The sequence below is a fragment of the Littorina saxatilis genome, linkage group LG8 (assembly GCF_037325665.1).
Source record: "Littorina saxatilis isolate snail1 linkage group LG8, US_GU_Lsax_2.0, whole genome shotgun sequence".
NCBI lineage: Eukaryota > Metazoa > Mollusca > Gastropoda > Littorinimorpha > Littorinidae > Littorina > Littorina saxatilis.
Window position 1 is genome coordinate 50409538 of NC_090252.1, and position 17135 is coordinate 50426672.

General features: G+C 41.5%; 2 protein-coding genes and 1 long non-coding RNA gene across 3 annotated transcripts in view; 1 reads left to right on the forward strand and 2 right to left on the reverse strand.

Moving 5' to 3' along the window:
• The window catches only part of LOC138972358 (uncharacterized), a 48871-nt gene extending 41807 nt beyond the window's left edge, over nt 1-7064 (forward strand). The window contains exons 4-6 of the long non-coding RNA XR_011457574.1: nt 2868-2966; nt 3477-3584; nt 6858-7064. This is a non-coding gene — a long non-coding RNA (uncharacterized lncRNA). The remainder of the gene's footprint in view (nt 1-2867; nt 2967-3476; nt 3585-6857) is intronic.
• A 2214-nt stretch (nt 7065-9278) lies between these two features.
• On the reverse strand, nt 9279-11108 carry LOC138974711 (uncharacterized). The gene has a single exon (XM_070347432.1). It carries the CDS (start codon nt 11106-11108, stop codon nt 9279-9281), a length of 1830 nt encoding a protein of 609 aa, XP_070203533.1.
• Nucleotides 11109-15322: 4214 nt separating this feature from the next.
• Nucleotides 15323-17135, reverse strand: part of LOC138973790 (neuropilin-1a-like) — an 11856-nt gene continuing 10043 nt past the window's right edge. Inside the window, exon 9 of the mRNA XM_070346498.1 lies at nt 15323-15615. Within this exon, the coding sequence (XP_070202599.1) occupies nt 15605-15615 (11 nt within the window). The 3' untranslated portion in view covers nt 15323-15604. The remainder of the gene's footprint in view (nt 15616-17135) is intronic.

Below are 17135 nucleotides of genomic sequence, written 5' to 3' on the forward strand. Positions count from 1 at the left end.
ACGCCGTGAGTACAAACATTTGTTAGAGTCAAAAACGAAAAAGTACAATCAGCAACAATGTGAGGCGTTGGTAGATTCAATAAAATCGCAGGCTGAGTTTTGGAAGCAATTAAATTTGATCGCACCAAGAAAAGCACAAGTTAAAAATAAAATCGGAATTGGAGAATGGCGGGCGGGGATGTAGCTCAGTCGGTAGCGCGCTTGGTTTGTATCCAGTTGGCCGCTGTCAGCGTGAGTTCGTCCTCACGTTCGGCGAAAGATGTATTTCTCAGAGTCAACTTTGTGTGCAGACTCTCCTCGGTGTCCGAACACCCCCGTGTGTACACGCAAGCACAAGACCAAGTGCGCACGAAAAAGATCCTGTAATCCATGTCAGAGTTCGGTGGGTTATAGAAACACGAAAATACCCTGCATGCTTCCTTTGAAAACGGCTTATGGCTGCCTAAATGGCGGGGTAAAAAACGGTCATACACATAGAATTTCACTCGTGCAAACAAACCACGAGTGTACGTGGGAGTTTCAGCCCACGAACGCAGAAGAAGAAGAAGAAGAAGAAGAAGAAGAAGAAGAAGAAGAAGAAGAAGAAGAAGAAGAAGAAGAAGAAGAAGAAGAAGAAGAAGAAGAAGAAGAATGGCAAACTCATGTCCAAAGAGTGTTGGATGAAGAGTGTGAAGACAATTTAGGAGAGGGTGTAATGTTTAACGAGTCAGATTCAGAGGATTTGGAAAGGAAGGAGGGAAGGGAAGCACACCTGGATATTATGAATGGACCAATAACCAAAGACGAAGTGGTTAAAGCCTTACAAGGTCTGAAGAATGGGAAAGCAGCAGGACCTGATGCAATAATAGGAGAATTAATTAAAAATGTAAATGAGAGTTGTATTGATGTTTTGGTTAATTTGTTTAATCGCATTTTTGATTCTGGGATATATCCGGAGACCTGGACCGAAGCAATTATTTTGCCTCTGTATAAGAAAGGCCATGTGAACGACCCCAATAATTACCGAGGTATTTCACTGTTAAATATAAGCAGCAAAATATAAAGTACTATTTTAAAATGAACGAATGCAGACCTGGATAGACATGAACGACATTCTCGGAGAACACCAAGCTGGTTTCCGGAAAGGCTATTCTACAATAGATCATTTGTTTACTCTCTCTACAATTATACAGAAACAATTTGCCTGCAACAGGAAACTTTATGTTGCCTTTATTGACTTCGAAAAGGCATTTGATACAATTTCTAGGCATCTCCTCTGGCCAATATTGAGATAAAAAAAATTGTATTCAAGGAAAATTGTTTGAGACCATTAAGAGTATGTCTGACTGTGTGCTGGCACGTGTGCTGTGTGGAGGCAAGTTATCGGATTTGATCGAATGTAATCGCGGAGTAAAACAAGGAGAAGTTTGCAGCCCAGTTTTGTTTTCTCTGTTTGTTAATGAATTAGCCCACGATATTATTCAGGCAGGTAAACATGGTGCAACCCTCTCACCTGAATTGATCGAATTGTTTGTTCTTTTATTTGCTGATGATATGCTTCTCATCTGAAACCCCTATCGGGTTGCAAAACCAGTTGAACTGTTTGTGGAGATCCGCTCAAAAACATGGCCTTAAAGTGAATTTGAAAAAGAGTGATATCGTGGTGTTTCGTAAAGGAGGATTTTTAAGCAAGAGAGAAAAGTGGTTTTACGGTGATAGAGAAATGAAAATGGTTGGGAGGTATAATTATCTGGGATTGTATTTCTCAAGCAAGTTGAGTTTTAGTACGGCTGTACAGAATTTGTGTGGTAAGGCAAAACACGTTGTTGTTCGTGTGCTTAGTACTTTATATAGGTTAGAAAATACCTCATTAGAGATTTTTTTTGATGTTGTTTGACGCACAAGTACAGCCTATCTTGTTGTATGGTGCAGAAGTATGGGGTGCCAGTGGCTTACATGTGATTGTGGATAAAGTGCAACTGTTTGCCCTGAAACGGTTTCCGGGTGTTAGTGTGCGTGCTCCGAATGATATGGTGCTTGGAGACACAGGAAGGTATTCGTTGTTCGTAAATTGTCATTTGCGTGCTTTACGTGATTGGTTAAAAATATCGAGAATGAACGGAGACAGGTTACCAAGGAAGGCATATAGCATGCTCTTGAGGCTGGATGAGAAGGATAAACAAAATCGGGCCACCAACATTTGCCTGTGTTTGTACAGATATGGATTTGGATTTGTATGGGAAAATCAAGGTGTGCAGTCAATTACTTTGTTTATGCGAACATTCAGGCAACGTCTAATCGATTGTAATATTCAAGATTGGTCCAGCCACTTGTCAAACAGTGACCGATTTAAAGTATACAGACATTATAAGTCGACATTTGGAACAGAATTGTATTGAAGATCCTATGTAAACCGGTATCTTGTTAAAGCCCAAGCAAATTTTCGAATGGGAATATCAGTCACCGAACCACATAAGCACATATATGATAACATTATACTAGCAGAAAAATTACTTTGTCTTTTTTGCAAAACATGTATTGAAAGCGATGTTCATTCTGTATTTGTTTGTCCAGCATATGAAGACTTGCGTACAGAGTTTATTCCTGATAAATATTGTAGAATACCATGTACATTTATGTTGTCAATACTTGTCAAGTCACAAAATCCTAAACTTGTGAAGAGCTTAGCCATTTTTATTTTTAAGGCCAAAAAACTAAAATAAATTGTATCCTGTTTTACATATATTGAACCGTTATAGCAGATTGCCTGTGAACATGTTTTCTATTTGTAATTGTATTTCACCCTGTTTATGGGCTATGGCCTAAAATAAAACATTCCTGAGTCTTAGTCATTTGTGATTGAAACGTCTTTGTGTCTTGTGTTGCAGAAGCGTCCAGCAATGTGGGGGTTGGAATCGGTATCGCATCACTGCTCGCTATAATCGCTGTTAGTGCCGCAGTTTTGTTCTTCCGGAAGAGATCAACAGGTAGACATAAAACAACCTCGCCAAACGCCACATCTAGTCGTATGGCAAAGGGCCCGATTCTTTCTGGTTCCGCGTTAAAAGTGCAGTCTTTCCCATGCAAATGATTAAGCGGGCCCTCGCAATTTGTGCATGTAAACCATTTAGCTCACAGCTCATGTGTTGCACGTAAACTAGATGCTATTTTTGCACAATCCGGCATCATTCCATATGTGTGAATAATATGTGAGTTTTTTTATCGAGTACCTTATTCCAACTAATTGCAACACATATTCAGAGACGTTCATATCATATATTCGTCCACTTTATTGTGTTGGAATATTCACGACTTGCAGGACCCCGTGACCCAGCCTAATTAATAGACCCAAGGTGAAGACCATACGGTATGTTGGATGAACTCGAACTTCCGGTGAGAAAATAGCACTGAATGTTTTTTTTCTTCTCCAAATACAATGTTTCATAGTTTGTTGCTTTTGACCATGCTAAGCGTTGATGTTGACGTTTTGTGAATAGCACCACCAGATGAAAAAGACAAAACTCCAGAGCAACCTGTCAACCCAACATCCATCGACAACAGCGGGTCAGGCGAGTTAGCTGAGGATGAGGCCAGCGGAAGTCACAGTAAGACCAGCCAAGAGCATGAACTGAGCAAACAATCGGAGCCTTAATGACAACCACAATACAATACATTGTCATCATTTTCACGAGTTTTCATTCACAAGCACCTGGGAAATAAATCTCATGTTCCCCGGGGAATAAATCCCCGGTTACCATAGTTGCAGGAAGCCCTATTACATGGATAATCAAAAGCAAACCCAATAGAAACGCTCGAGGATTCTTCGGCTCTTTTCATTGGCGTTTCCCCAGACCTAAACAGACGACACTGCTTCGCCAAGTTCCAAATACGAACTGGCAAACTGGCAAATGTAAACAAAAAACAAAACTACCTCATCAAAGGTCATACATTTATGCTTTATCGCAAACAAATGAAACCTATCGATATGTTTTATCTTCTCACAAAGTCATGGAGTGCGTGTATCTCTGTTTGGAGAAACACGAACGTCAAGTTTAAGTCAAACCAATTGACCCCCGACACACACACATTTTGACCCGTGCACAAGACGTTGTATCGATAAACTAAGCGCAAATAAAAAAAAATAATAAAAAAGCAAAGAACATAGCAACAAGAAATGAAGACATCTGACAAAGCCGAGCAAGCAGAATGACAAGTCTAATGAAAAACAGAGAGGCAATGAGAAACAAGATCGCGATTATCTTTCCTTCGCGGCACGACGCAAATCGTTTGTGTCCTTTGACCCAATTCGTGCAGTGCTGCACGATGCAAATCTTCTGTGACCTTTGACTCAACGTAGCTTCAATATTCGATTACTAATATTTACCACTGAAAACCGAGGGGTGGAATACCGAGAGGGGCAGGGTGGTAGGGCGATGGTGAAATGTAATGAAGAGACACGTGTAGCAATAAGAGAAACCCGATTCTGCAATAACACAAACAAGAACAAAAAACCCAACACTGACCTATATGAATATTTAATCAATAATATGATCGTCTGCGTTGCAGGTGTGCAAGTGAAGGGTTGGGTGTGTGTCAGTGTTTGTGTTCATGGACTGATTGTGAGGGAGGGGGAGGGTGGGGTAGGGTGTGTTTCAGGTTTTGGTGTGGGTATGAAACGAGCAAAACAATACCCACACCACACAATCTTGGAGGCAAAAAACACTCGCCGTCGCATCATTTTGTCCGCACAATATTATATGCACCAACAACCGGAAAGAAAGGTGACAATGGAAAAAGACTCATCTTTGCTTCCTGCGATTCCTTGCCCCCGACTCGAACGTCGCACGATAATCCACATAACAGATCTGTTGTGAGATGGTCAACGCTGACTGTGCAAGCAAATCACCTCGTTTGAAATACGACAATCCCATCGCTCGAATGCAACATGTGGGCACTATCGTCTCAAAGGCGCTTACTGTTGGTTTCACACACCACTCTGTAGTCGGAACCTACAGAACTTCGCATCCTCAAACCTGACATACTTGTCTCAACATTATAAACTCAAATCACACACAGTAAGTTGCTTTCGCACGCCAGCTTTGAACAACGTGCTGGGGCCCCGAACATGCATTATAATAACAGAACTCGCGTTTCAAAGCATGGCTCCCTGTGTTGATTTTTCACTTAATGTTGAACCACCAAAATGATGACAAAAACGATGTTTGATGGTTTGTTGCCAGACCAGCTTTTTTGTCGGTCCTCGGGGGGCATATCGACTTTTGTTTCATATTTATTGACCGCGGCCTTCGGCCTTGATCAATAAATATGAAACAAAAGACGATATGCTCCCCCTCGGACCGACAAAAAAGCTGGTCTGTCAACAACCCATCAAACATCTTATATTGTTATAGTCAAGCAACAGTGGAACATTATATTCGCTTAGCTGTACCCGTTGTATATGTCTGTACGCCAGCACCTATACACAGAGAGAAGTACAAAGTCCAAAGCAGAGAGAGAGAGAGAGAGAGAGAGACAGAGAGAGAGAGAGAGAGAGAGAGAGAGAGAGAGAGAGAGAGAGAGAGAGAGAGAGAGAGAGAGAGAGAGAGGGGAACTCTCACACACTCACACACACACACACACACACACACACACACACACACACGTACACACACACACAGACAAACACAAACACACCCACACACACACACACACACACACACACGCGTGTACACACGCACGTTCACACATACACGCACGCTCGCACACACACATGCACACACAGCAAATACACGTACACACACATCAATCAATCAATATTATATCGCGCGTATTCCGTGGGTACAGTTCTAAGCGCAGGGATGTATTTATCTTTTTATTTATTTTTTATTTTATGCAATTTATATCGCGCACATATTCAAGGCGCAGGGATTTATTTATGCCGTGTGAGATGGATTTTTTTTTTACACAATACATCACGCATTCACATCGGCCAGCAGATCGCAGCCATTTCGGCGCATATCATACTTTTCACGGCCTATTATTCCAAGTCACACGGGTATTTTGGTGGACATTTTTTTTTATCTATGCCTATACAATTTTGCCAGGAAAGACCCTTTTGTCAAACGTGGGATCTTTAACGGGCACACCCCAATGTAGTGTACACGAAGGGACCTCGGTTTTTCGTCTCATCCGAAAGACTAGGTGGAAGTTGATAATTTCACTTAGGCTATTTTCACTCTGTTTTTGATAAGCTTCTTTAGTTTCCTGGTGTGCTTCAAATATTGGTCTCATCAACCCGAAACAGATAACTTCAAAGCATATGTTAATTAGTCTGACTTCTACACTCAGGTGTATCATTTTATTTTGAAGTATAGGGGGCTTTTTACAGTGATTCGTAAAGGCCGCTTCACTGGTCAACATTAGGCGCCCAGGCTCTTAATATGGACCCTTTGTGAGTTTTTCTGTATTTAATTTTTGCTGAGTGTCTAGCACAGCTATTTCACTCTAATTAGGCTTAACGGTTAACCTAAGAAAGAAGGACTACCAAACACAAAATAAAACTTCTTCGCAAGAAAACAAGCTAGTTATTGGCATGAAACAAAACGTGGACCATATTAGGAGCCCTTCTCCTACATATTTACATATTTTTAAACAGCCAAACAAATAACTAATTAACTCTGATTTTGTAATAAGGTTAAATCTAACGAAAACACTAGTTATAGTAACATGAGAGAGAGAGAGAGAGAGAGAGAGAGAGAGAGAGAGAGAGAGAGAGAGAGAGAATGAGTGACAGACAGACAGACAGACAGACAGACAGACAGACAAGACAGACAGAGACAGAGCATAAGATGTTTACGTTTTGTGAATTGCCCCACCAGGTCAATCCAGGTCAAGTTGAAAATTCCGATGAGCATGACGATTAAACTCCCTAAAGGATCTTCTGAAGCCAGCGAAATCAGTGACAACAGCGGGAGTCAGCGAGACCAGCGAAGCGTATCAACTAAGCGAACAATCGGACCACTAATGACAACAACTTGTTATTGTAACACGTGAACGTTTTCTTGAACATTATTTTGTGAAACTGGAACAGTCTTTTTTTGTCGGAGGGGGGGGGGGGGGTAATATACAGCGGAACCCTCTACAGCGGAACCCCTTTAAAAAGGAAGGGCATCTGCAATTGGGTAGGATGGTTGGTGGAGGGGGGGGGGGGTAAGAAAAGATGTAGTCTTCAATCAGTTGGGAAGGGGGGAGGGTATAAAAGGGGAGGGAGTACGTGTTATTTTGGGAAAGGGGTAGGGGGGGAGTCAAAAGGGAGTTCCACTGTAATGGGCGATGACGAAGAGTCGTGTAAGCATTTGCGTTTTGGCTCACCTGAGTATTTGGTGAGTATTACGATTCATATGTGTCCGGTGGTATGGCCGTGGACAAAAAAACTTAACGTTGAGGTTATCTCGTATGTTTTTCAAGCTATACCTCTGAAACTTTGCACACTTTTAGTTTTTGTTAAGATATTAAGGCTGAAATATACACCTAAGGCCATAATTATGTAAAAGTGATGAGGCTATTTTAAAAGTTATGTTTTCTGTTAGTTCAAGGCTTGCTTCATCAGGATAAAACAAAAAGAAAAGAGCTTGCCGCGCAAAGTTTCAAGATAGCGACTGAAGTTTGAGTATAGGTATCCAACTTTTCCACGCAAACACTACTGAAGAAATTGTAAGATTATGTTGTGAATATGTAAACAAAATAACAATCAGATGATCAGAAACCGAAGAAGAGAAATAGGGAAACAAATTAGAACATAAAACATAGGGATTTTACTGGTGAATTCAGAAACAAAACATTTTTGTACCCATTATGAAGCTTAAATTGAAGCATGGAACACAGACAAATATACATTAAAAGTGTAAGAGTGATTACAGTGATCAGAAATAGTGTTAGATACCAAGTTAAGTTATCCCTCTTCACCACAGTTAAAACAAATACACCTCTTGTCACGAAAAATCTTGAACTGTCATGCTTTTACTGCCCCCACCCCCTACCCATTTTGACAGAAAAGAGTGCATATTCTCTTCCAATTAGAAAAGTAAGATAATCAGATGATCAGGAACTAAAAAAGAGAAAAAAGGAAGCAAAATAAAACATAAAATATAGAGAAACAAATCATGTCTGTACCTAATTTTAAAGCTCATTAGCCAATTTTATGTTAATTTCATGCAAACCACCTAAGAACTTTTTTTAAATATAAACAAGTCGCGTAATGCGAAAATACAACATTTAGTCAAGTAGCTGTCAAACTCGCAGAATGAAACTGAACGCAATGCAACGCAGCGAGACCGTATACTCGTAGCATCGTCACTCCACATCCAAATTGACACGAAGAGCGGAGTAGTAGTTGCGCTGAGAAGGATAGCACGCTTTTCTGTACCTCTCTTCGTTTTAACTTTCTGAGCGTGTTTTTAATCCAAACATATCATATCTATATGATTTTGGAATCAGGAACCGACAAGGAATAAGATGAAAGTGTTTTTGTAAAATTTAATTTTGATCATAATTTTTATATTTTTAATTTTCAGAGCTTGTTTTTAATCCAAATATAACATATTTATATGTTTTTGGAATCAGCAAATGATGAAAAATAAGATGAACGTAAATTTGGATCGTTTTAGAAAAAACATATTTTTTTTTACAATTTTCAGATTTTTAATGACCAAAGTCATTAATTAATTTGTAAGCCACCAAGCTGATATGCAATACCGAAGTCCGGCCTTAGTCGAAGATTACTTGGCCAAAATTTCAATCAATTTGATTGAAAAATGAGGGCGTGACAGTGCCGCCTCAACTTTTACAAAAAAACGGATATGACGTCATCAAAGGTATTTATCAAAAAAAGGAAAAAAAAACGTTCAGGGATATCATTCCCAGGAACTCTCATGTCAAATTTCATAAAGATCGGTCCAGTAGTTTGGTCTGAATCGCTCTACACGCACGCACACACGCACGCACACGCACACACATACACCACGACCCTCGTTTCGATTTCCCCTCTATGTTAAAACATTTAGTCAAAACTTGACTAAATGTAAAAACAAGCAGGAACTGTTGAGAGTTAATGGTGTGTGTTTTTTTCTAGCTAGAGCACCAGATAGTTCGTTCCTGATTCAAATTGTTTCTGATTTAAATGTTGCTATTCTTGTTCACTATGCGGAGGTGTTTTTGTCACAGAACCAGCGTTGGTCTAGACATAGACCATTTATTTGGTCTATGGTCTAGATAAACAAACCCATACGGATTTTACTGAATCACGCAACTTGTTGCGTGCTGTAGGCAGGGTGGAATGGAAGAATGTATGCAGGGTGGAGTGGGGGAATGTATGCAGGGTGGAGTGGAGGAATGTAGGCAGATGTATGCAGAGTGGAGTGGGGGAATGTAGGCAGGGTGGAGTGGGGGAATGTATGCAGGATGGAGTGGGGGAATGTATGCAAGGTGGAGTGGGGAAATGTAGGCAGATGTATGCAGAGTGGAGTGGGGGAATGTAGGCAGGGTGGAGTGGGGGAATGTATGCAGGATGGAGTGGGGGAATGTAGGCAGGGTGGAGTGGGGGAATGTATGCAGGATGGAGTGGGGGAATGTATGCAAGGTGGAGTGGGGAAATGTCGGCAGATGTATGCAGAGTGGAGTGGGGGAATGTAGGCAGGGTGGAGTGGGGGAATGTATGCAGGATGGAGTGGGGGAATGTATGCAAGGTGGAGTGGGGGAATGTAGGCAGATGTATGCAGGGTGGAGTGGGGGAATGTAGGCAGGGTGGAGAGGGGGAATGTATGCAGGATGGAGTGGGGGAGTGTATGCAGGGTGGAGTGGGGGAATGTAGGCAGGGTGGAGTGGGGGAATGTAGGCAGGGTGGAGTGGGGGAATGTATGCAAGGTGGAGTGGAGGAATGTAGACAGATGTATGCAGGGTGGAGTGGGGCAATGTAGGCAGGGTGGAGTGGGGGAATGTAGGCAGGGTGGAGTTGGGGAATGTATGCAGGGTGGAGTGGGGAAATGTATGCAGGGTGGATGGGGGAATGTATGCAGGGTGGAGTGAGGGAATGTATGCAGGGTGGAGTGGGGGAATGTATGTAGGGTGGAGTGGGGGATTGTAGGCAGGGTGGAGTGGGGGAATGTATGCAGGGTGGAGTGAGGGAATGTATGCAGTGTGGAGTGGGGGAATGTAGGCAGGGTGGAGTGGGGGAATGTATGCAGGGTGGAGTGGGGGAATGTAGGCAGGGTGGAGTGGGGGAATGTAGGCAGGGTGGAGTGAGGAAATGTATGCAGGGTGGAGTGAGGGAATGTAGGCAGGGTGGAGTGAGGGAATGTATGCAGGGTGGAGTGGGGGAATGTATGCAGAGTGGAGTGGGGGAATGTAGGCAGGGTGGAGTGGGGGAATGTATGCAGGGTGGAGTGGGGGAATGTAGGCAGGGTGGAGTGGGGGAATGTAGGCAGGGTGGAGTGAGGAAATGTATGCAGGGTGGAGTGAGTGAATGTAGGCAGGGTGGAGTGAGGGAATGTATGCAGGGTGGAGTGGGGGAATGTGTGCAGGGTGGAGTGGGGGAATGTATGCAGAGTGGAGTGGGGAAATGTATGCAGGGTGGAGTGGGGGAATGTATGCAGGGTGGATGGGGGAATGTAGGCAGGGTAGAGTAAGGGAATGTAGGCAGGGTGGAGTGTGGGAATGTATGCAGGGTGGAGTGGGGGAATGTATGCAAGGTAGAGTGAGGGATTGTATGCAGGGCGGAGTGAGGGAATGTAGGCAGGGTGGAGTGGGGGAATGTAGGCAGGGTGGAGTGAGGGAATGTAGGCAGGGTGGAGTGAGGGAATGTATGCAGGGTGGAGTGGGGGGATGTAGGCAGGGTGGAGTGGGGGAATGTAGGCAGGGTGGAGAGGGGGAATGTATGCAGGGTGGAGTGAGGGAATGTATGCAGGGTGGAGTGAGGGAATGTATGCAGGGTGGAGTGGGGGAATGTATGCAGGGTGGAGTGGGGGAATGTATGCAGGGTGTAGTGGGGGAATGTAGGCAGGGTGGAGTGGGGGAATGTAGGCAGGCTGGATGGAGTGGGGGAATGTATGCAGTGAGGGAATGAATTTGGTCATGACAAATCGGAAACTTGTCATTAAATATTTTTTTTAAACGATCCAAAAACATTTTTGTCTTGTTCTTCGTCATGTTTTTATTCCAAAAACATATACATATGTTATATTTGGATTACAAACATGCTCTGAAAATTAAAAACATGAACATTATGATTAAAATTAAACAAAGTTTTTTTCTGACAGCTACAGTTGAACCCCCCTTTTAAGACCTCCAGAAATCTGAGAAAATCAGGTCTTGAAAAGAAGGGGGTCTTACAATAGAGATAAATATACAGAGGTTATGAACAGAAAGTCTGAGAAAACAAGGTCTTAAAATGGAGGCGATCTTAGGGGGTTCCACTGTATGACTATTGGGGATTATGTGTTTGTAAAGATAGAGCTGAGAATCCTACACAGAATTCTTTGCATAGAAGGCGGCCTGAATCTTGACCCACACTGCTGGCATGACCTTCATAGCTGCATTTAATGCTTTACTTTTACGCTGGTAACTTTACGGTTGCTCTCTCTGGATTGAGCATTTTTATTTCAACCAAGGGCAAAAATTAAATGCCTCTGCAGAGATTCGAACCTAGGACCTAGATTTTCAGGCCGATGTCCTAACCACTAGGTGTTTTTTATATTTAGTCAAGTTTTGACTAAATATTTTAACATCGAGGGGGAATCGAAACGAGGGTATGGTGTATGTGCGTCTGTCTGTGTGTGTGTGTGTGTAGAGCGATTCAGACTAAACTACTGGACCGATCTTTACGAAATTTGACATGAGAGTTCCTGGGTATGAAATGCCCGAACGTTTTTTTCATTTTTTTGATAAATGTCTTTGATGACGTCATATCCGGCTTTTCGTGAAAGTTGAGGCGGCACTGTCACGCCCTCATTTTTCAACCAAATTGGTTGAAATTTTGGTCAAGTAATCTTCGACGAAGCCCGGGGTTCGGTATTGCATTTCAGCTTGGTGGCTTAAAAATTAATTAATGACTTTGGTCATTAAAAATCGGAAAATTGTAAAAAAAAATAAAAATTTATAAAACGATCCAAATTTACGTTTATCTTAATCTCCATCATTTTCTGATTCCAAAAACATATAAATATGTTATATTCGGATTCAAAACAAGCTCTGAAAATTAAATATATAAAAATTATTATCAAAATTAAATTGTCCAAATCAATTTAAAAACACTTTCATCTTATTCCTTGTCGGTTCCTGATTCCAAAAACATATAGATATGATATGTTTGGATTAAAAACACGCTCAGAAAGTTAAAACAAAGAGAGGTACAGAAAAGCGTGCTATCCTTCTTAGCGCAACTACTACCCCGCTCTTCTTGTCAATTTCACTGCCTTTGCCATGAGCGGTGGACTGACGATGCTACGAGTATACGGTCTTGCTGAAAAATGGCAGCTACTTGACTAAATATTGTATTTTCGCCTTACGCGACTTGTTTTTTATTATTGTAAGATGGATATATGTCTAGCGAATGCAGCTACATGTACAAATGTGCCAAATTAGATATTGCGTTCTGAGCCTATAATCTTTGGACATTCATGTGAGTACTAAATATTGTGAATGCATGTGAGACTGCCATGTTTTCCTTTTGTGAAATGTGTGAACTCACTTTGTTTACATCTTTGTGTTAATAAATGCAGTTTATCAGTTACCTCTGTTGGTTTCTTCTGCAAGTATGTCAAACGGCCCACACACACCCTCATGCGCGCACACACACAGACACACACAAAATCATATCTCAAGTGTAAGTATTCTTTTTGCAGTTTTTTTTTAATGCCCATAATCAGTCAAACAAATATATCATCACACTTGCACCTAAGCTTAAAAGTAGCAGTCCTGCATACATATGTAATGTGTAAATGTTTCAGGTCACCATCTGTCCTGGCTTGAACATGCAATAAGAACACCTTTACACAAAGACATGTACAGTCAACCGGCTAGCTGCTTCCCTGTAAGGCATATTTTTTCAATGAATTAATCGATTTTCCGCAGACAGCAGCCAGGTAGTGGATCTTTAGTTTATGTCCAAGCAGACGGATGATCTTAGTACAACACATCAAGGACATATTTTTTTTTAAAACAGATCCAACATCTAATCTTTCAAAGTTCATAATCAATAAAGAAGAATGGTTTGTTACTGGAACCCTTTATTTATGACTTAAGGCAATGTGCGGCAGTAAAATTACCAAACTTAAACTTGAAGAATACAGTCAAGGAATAACTTAGTTTTCTGGGTAGATATTGAAGTGACTTATTAAAATGAATGAAAACATTGTGGATGGCATTTACAGCGTCATATGGGATTTCTAGAAAACGGCTTTACAGCAACATCATACATCAGAAATTCATAATATTTAGCACAAGAATACACATGTATTATATCTACAAACATATACAACGTGTTGTTTTTTTAAACAATCACAGTTGAATTTAAATTAATTATTGTAATGAATATGCAGTGAGAAATTCGTTCATTCTTATGACAAAATATATTAAAATTCAACTGTAGTCTGTTGTAAAAAAAAATGTTCTACTGTAGAACTCCCCCTTAGCGACCCCCCTGTTTACGACCACCCCCTTTTTACGACCGATTTTGCTACCACGGATGCATTCTACTATATAATGAACCCCCAGTGAACGACTCACCCCAAAACCTGACTTACGACCGAGCTTTTGGAGATGAATTACGACTTTCGCGCATTTGTAGTCGAGCAGACGAAAACAATACATGGCGGCTCTTGCTCCTCGAACTATCGCGAGACGAAAAAAAAACAACTAAATCTCGCGCACGATAGAATCCGCGGCGACTTCCGTAGGAGTCGGGAAGACGCAAATCCTGTGTATCATCAAGGATAATGACCAAAAACGCGACTTACGACCGAGCTTTTTGGGATGATTTACGACTTTTGCGCATATTTCGAGCAGACAAAAACACAACATGGCGGCTCTCGCTCCTCCAACTATCGCGAGAAGAAATAACAAGTCGCGTAAGGCGAAAATACAACATTTAGTCAAGTAGCTGTCGAACTCACAGAATGAAACTGAACGCAATGCAACGCAGCAAGACCGTATACTCGTAGCATCGTCAGTCCACCGCGCACGGCAAAGGCAGTGAAATTGACAGGGAGAGCGGGGTAGTACTTGCGCTGAGAAGGATAGGACGCTTTTCTGTACCTCTCTTTGTTTTAACTTTCTGAGCGTGTTTTTAATCCAAACATATCTATATGTTTTTGGAATCAGGAACCGACAAGGAATACGATGAAAGTATTTTTAAATTGATTTCAAAAATTTAATTTTGATAATAATTTTTATATATTTAATTTTCAGAGCTTGTTTTTAATCCGAATATAACATATTTATATGTTTTTGGAATCAGCAAATGATGGAAAATAAGATGAACGTAAATTTGAATCGTTTTAGAAGAACATATTTTTTTTTACAATTTTCAGATTTTTAATGACCAAAGTCATTAACTAATTTTTAAGCCACCAAGCTGAAATGCAATACCGAAGTCTGGGCTTCGTCGAAGACTACTTGACCAAAATTTCAACCAATTTGGTTGAAAAATGAGAGCGTGACAGTGCCGCCTCAACTTTCACGAAAAGCCGGATATGACGTCATCAAAGACATTTATCAAAAAAAGGAAAACAACGTTCGGGGATATCATAGATTACCTTGTGATACGTCCCCCACAAAGGGACTTTGCTCTGTAAATCTCGGTCCCCCTTGAGGCGGGTCTGATGCTCCCAATAGGCTGTCTGTGAAGGGATACTTATTTATCTCTCTTTCTCTGCTAAGAGATTTTAACAAATCTCGGAAGAAAGTCTCTGCTGACTTTCAATTGTTTCTTTCACAATTTCTGATGTTTTATATATATGTAGATATTATATATATATATATATATACTTTGATGGTCCTTGTTGCCACAGTATTCTCCCCACAAGTGTCCTCCTCTCTCCCCTTTTAAAACAGAGCAACAAATAATCGATCACACGATCCTGCACAGCCTAGGAAACACACACACACGATCTAACACACACACACACACACACACACACACACACACACAAACACACGCACACACAGACACGCACACATACACACACACACACACACTCACACACACACACATACACACACACACACACACACACACACACACACACACACACACACACACACACATGCAAGTCAACGAGATGCACCCTACTTCCGAGCAGTTGATACGTTTATTTCTGATTCATTGACGTCGGTGATATAAGAAGGCTGAAGAATACCATCTCCCAGATGATCTCCACGTCGCATCTCTACAGCGTGCGGTCAAACTTGTGTTTTTGTTTTGTTCCACAATATGTATTGTTTCAACCACATGTAATCAATAACATTAACATTCCATCATCCTCACAATGTATGTCTGCAAAGCAATGTAATCCTTTGACGTTCATCGAATCAAAACACCATGATGTTTATCCGGGTCACATGCTTGCAGTCATCAAACCGTATCTGAAAAAAAAGGAAGTGGGTTTGAATGCTTATGTATGCGTTGTATACGAGTGCATACCCTTTGTTTAGTGAAATAAACAATCCACATGTGTTCTGCGCTTGTAATTCGCCAGTGAATTCCTTGCAGACACACACACACCCAAACACACACACACACACACACATACCTAAAGTGTGGATGGTTACCTAAGAGGCGGCACTGGGTGTAGTGCCTTTCTAGTGCACTTGCACTACAACAGCACTGGGTGCAGTACTCGCTCCGGCATCGAAGAATTTTGCACTAAAAAATGCACAAAATTTGACCTATTTCGTCGCCTATAGAGGACGGAAAGAATGTCATTTTGAACATTGTTATGACATTCTTTCCGTCAAAAAAGTCAATTTAACGGTGTTAAATGAAGCGACCATCCACACAATTAGGTTACCATCCAGAGTTTAGGTTGCCATCCACGTGTGGATGGTTGCCTTATGGTGATTTAGGCAACCAAACCTGTGGAAACGGGGGTACACACACACACACACACACACACACACATACACACACACACACACACACACACACACACACACACACACACACACACGCGCGCGCACACACGCACACATGCATACACCATGCCTCTCTCTCTCTGATTCACTCAGGCTCTCACTCATTCTCTCTCTCACTAACCCTAGCCCTATAGTCCCTGTCTCTTTCTCTCTCTTTCTTTCTCTCTCTGTCTCTGTCTCTCTGTCTATGTCTGTCTGTCTGTCTGTCTGTCAGGCTGTCTGTCTGTCTCGGTCTCTCTCTCTCTCTCTCGCTCTTTTTTTTCTCCCTCTCCCTTCTGCGAACCACAGTTGATCTCGTCGCTGTTATCGTTACAGTCATCCCTTCCATTACAACGTTGGTAGATCGATATACAGTAGCTTTTTCCACACCTCCACCCCTTCTTATTTGAACACTTGCGCTGATTTGCAACCGGCAAAAGTAACAACAGGTCGCGTGAAGTGTAACTAATTCATGTAGTCAATCTCTCAAACTCACAGAATAAAATTGAACGTACTGCATTTGTTTTCACCAAGACAGTATAGCTTAGTCCATACAACGCAGCCAAGACACTGCTGACATGTTTCTTTTAAATATATAACACCAGCAAACGTAAACATGAACTGATCAATGTTTAATGTATCGACTGAACATTGGATTTTCCTTCTTTGAGCCATGTGACGTCAGAGGCCGACACAAACAATATATTTAGGCGGCCAGCCGAGATTACAAAATAGTGCAAGTTTGTGTGCCTTTCAGTCGAAAGAACTAAAAGGAATTCTAACCAGAATCGATCAATACATACAATTGTTATTTGTATTTTTGACCAAAATATGACATTTGACACAGATCTCGACAGTCATTGTTCACCTCGACTGCAAGCTCGGTCTCGGAGGAACACTGACTGTCTCGATCTGTGTCAAATGTCATATTTTAGTCAAAAATACAAACAACGTATAATGTTCCTTGCTATTTTATGAAGTCTTATATCGCG

Bases quoted from the DNA above. Each gene is read 5' to 3' on its own strand.
- LOC138974711 (XM_070347432.1), bottom strand. From the start codon at position 11,108: ATGACCAAATTCATTCCCTCACTGCATACATTCCCCCACTCCATCCAG.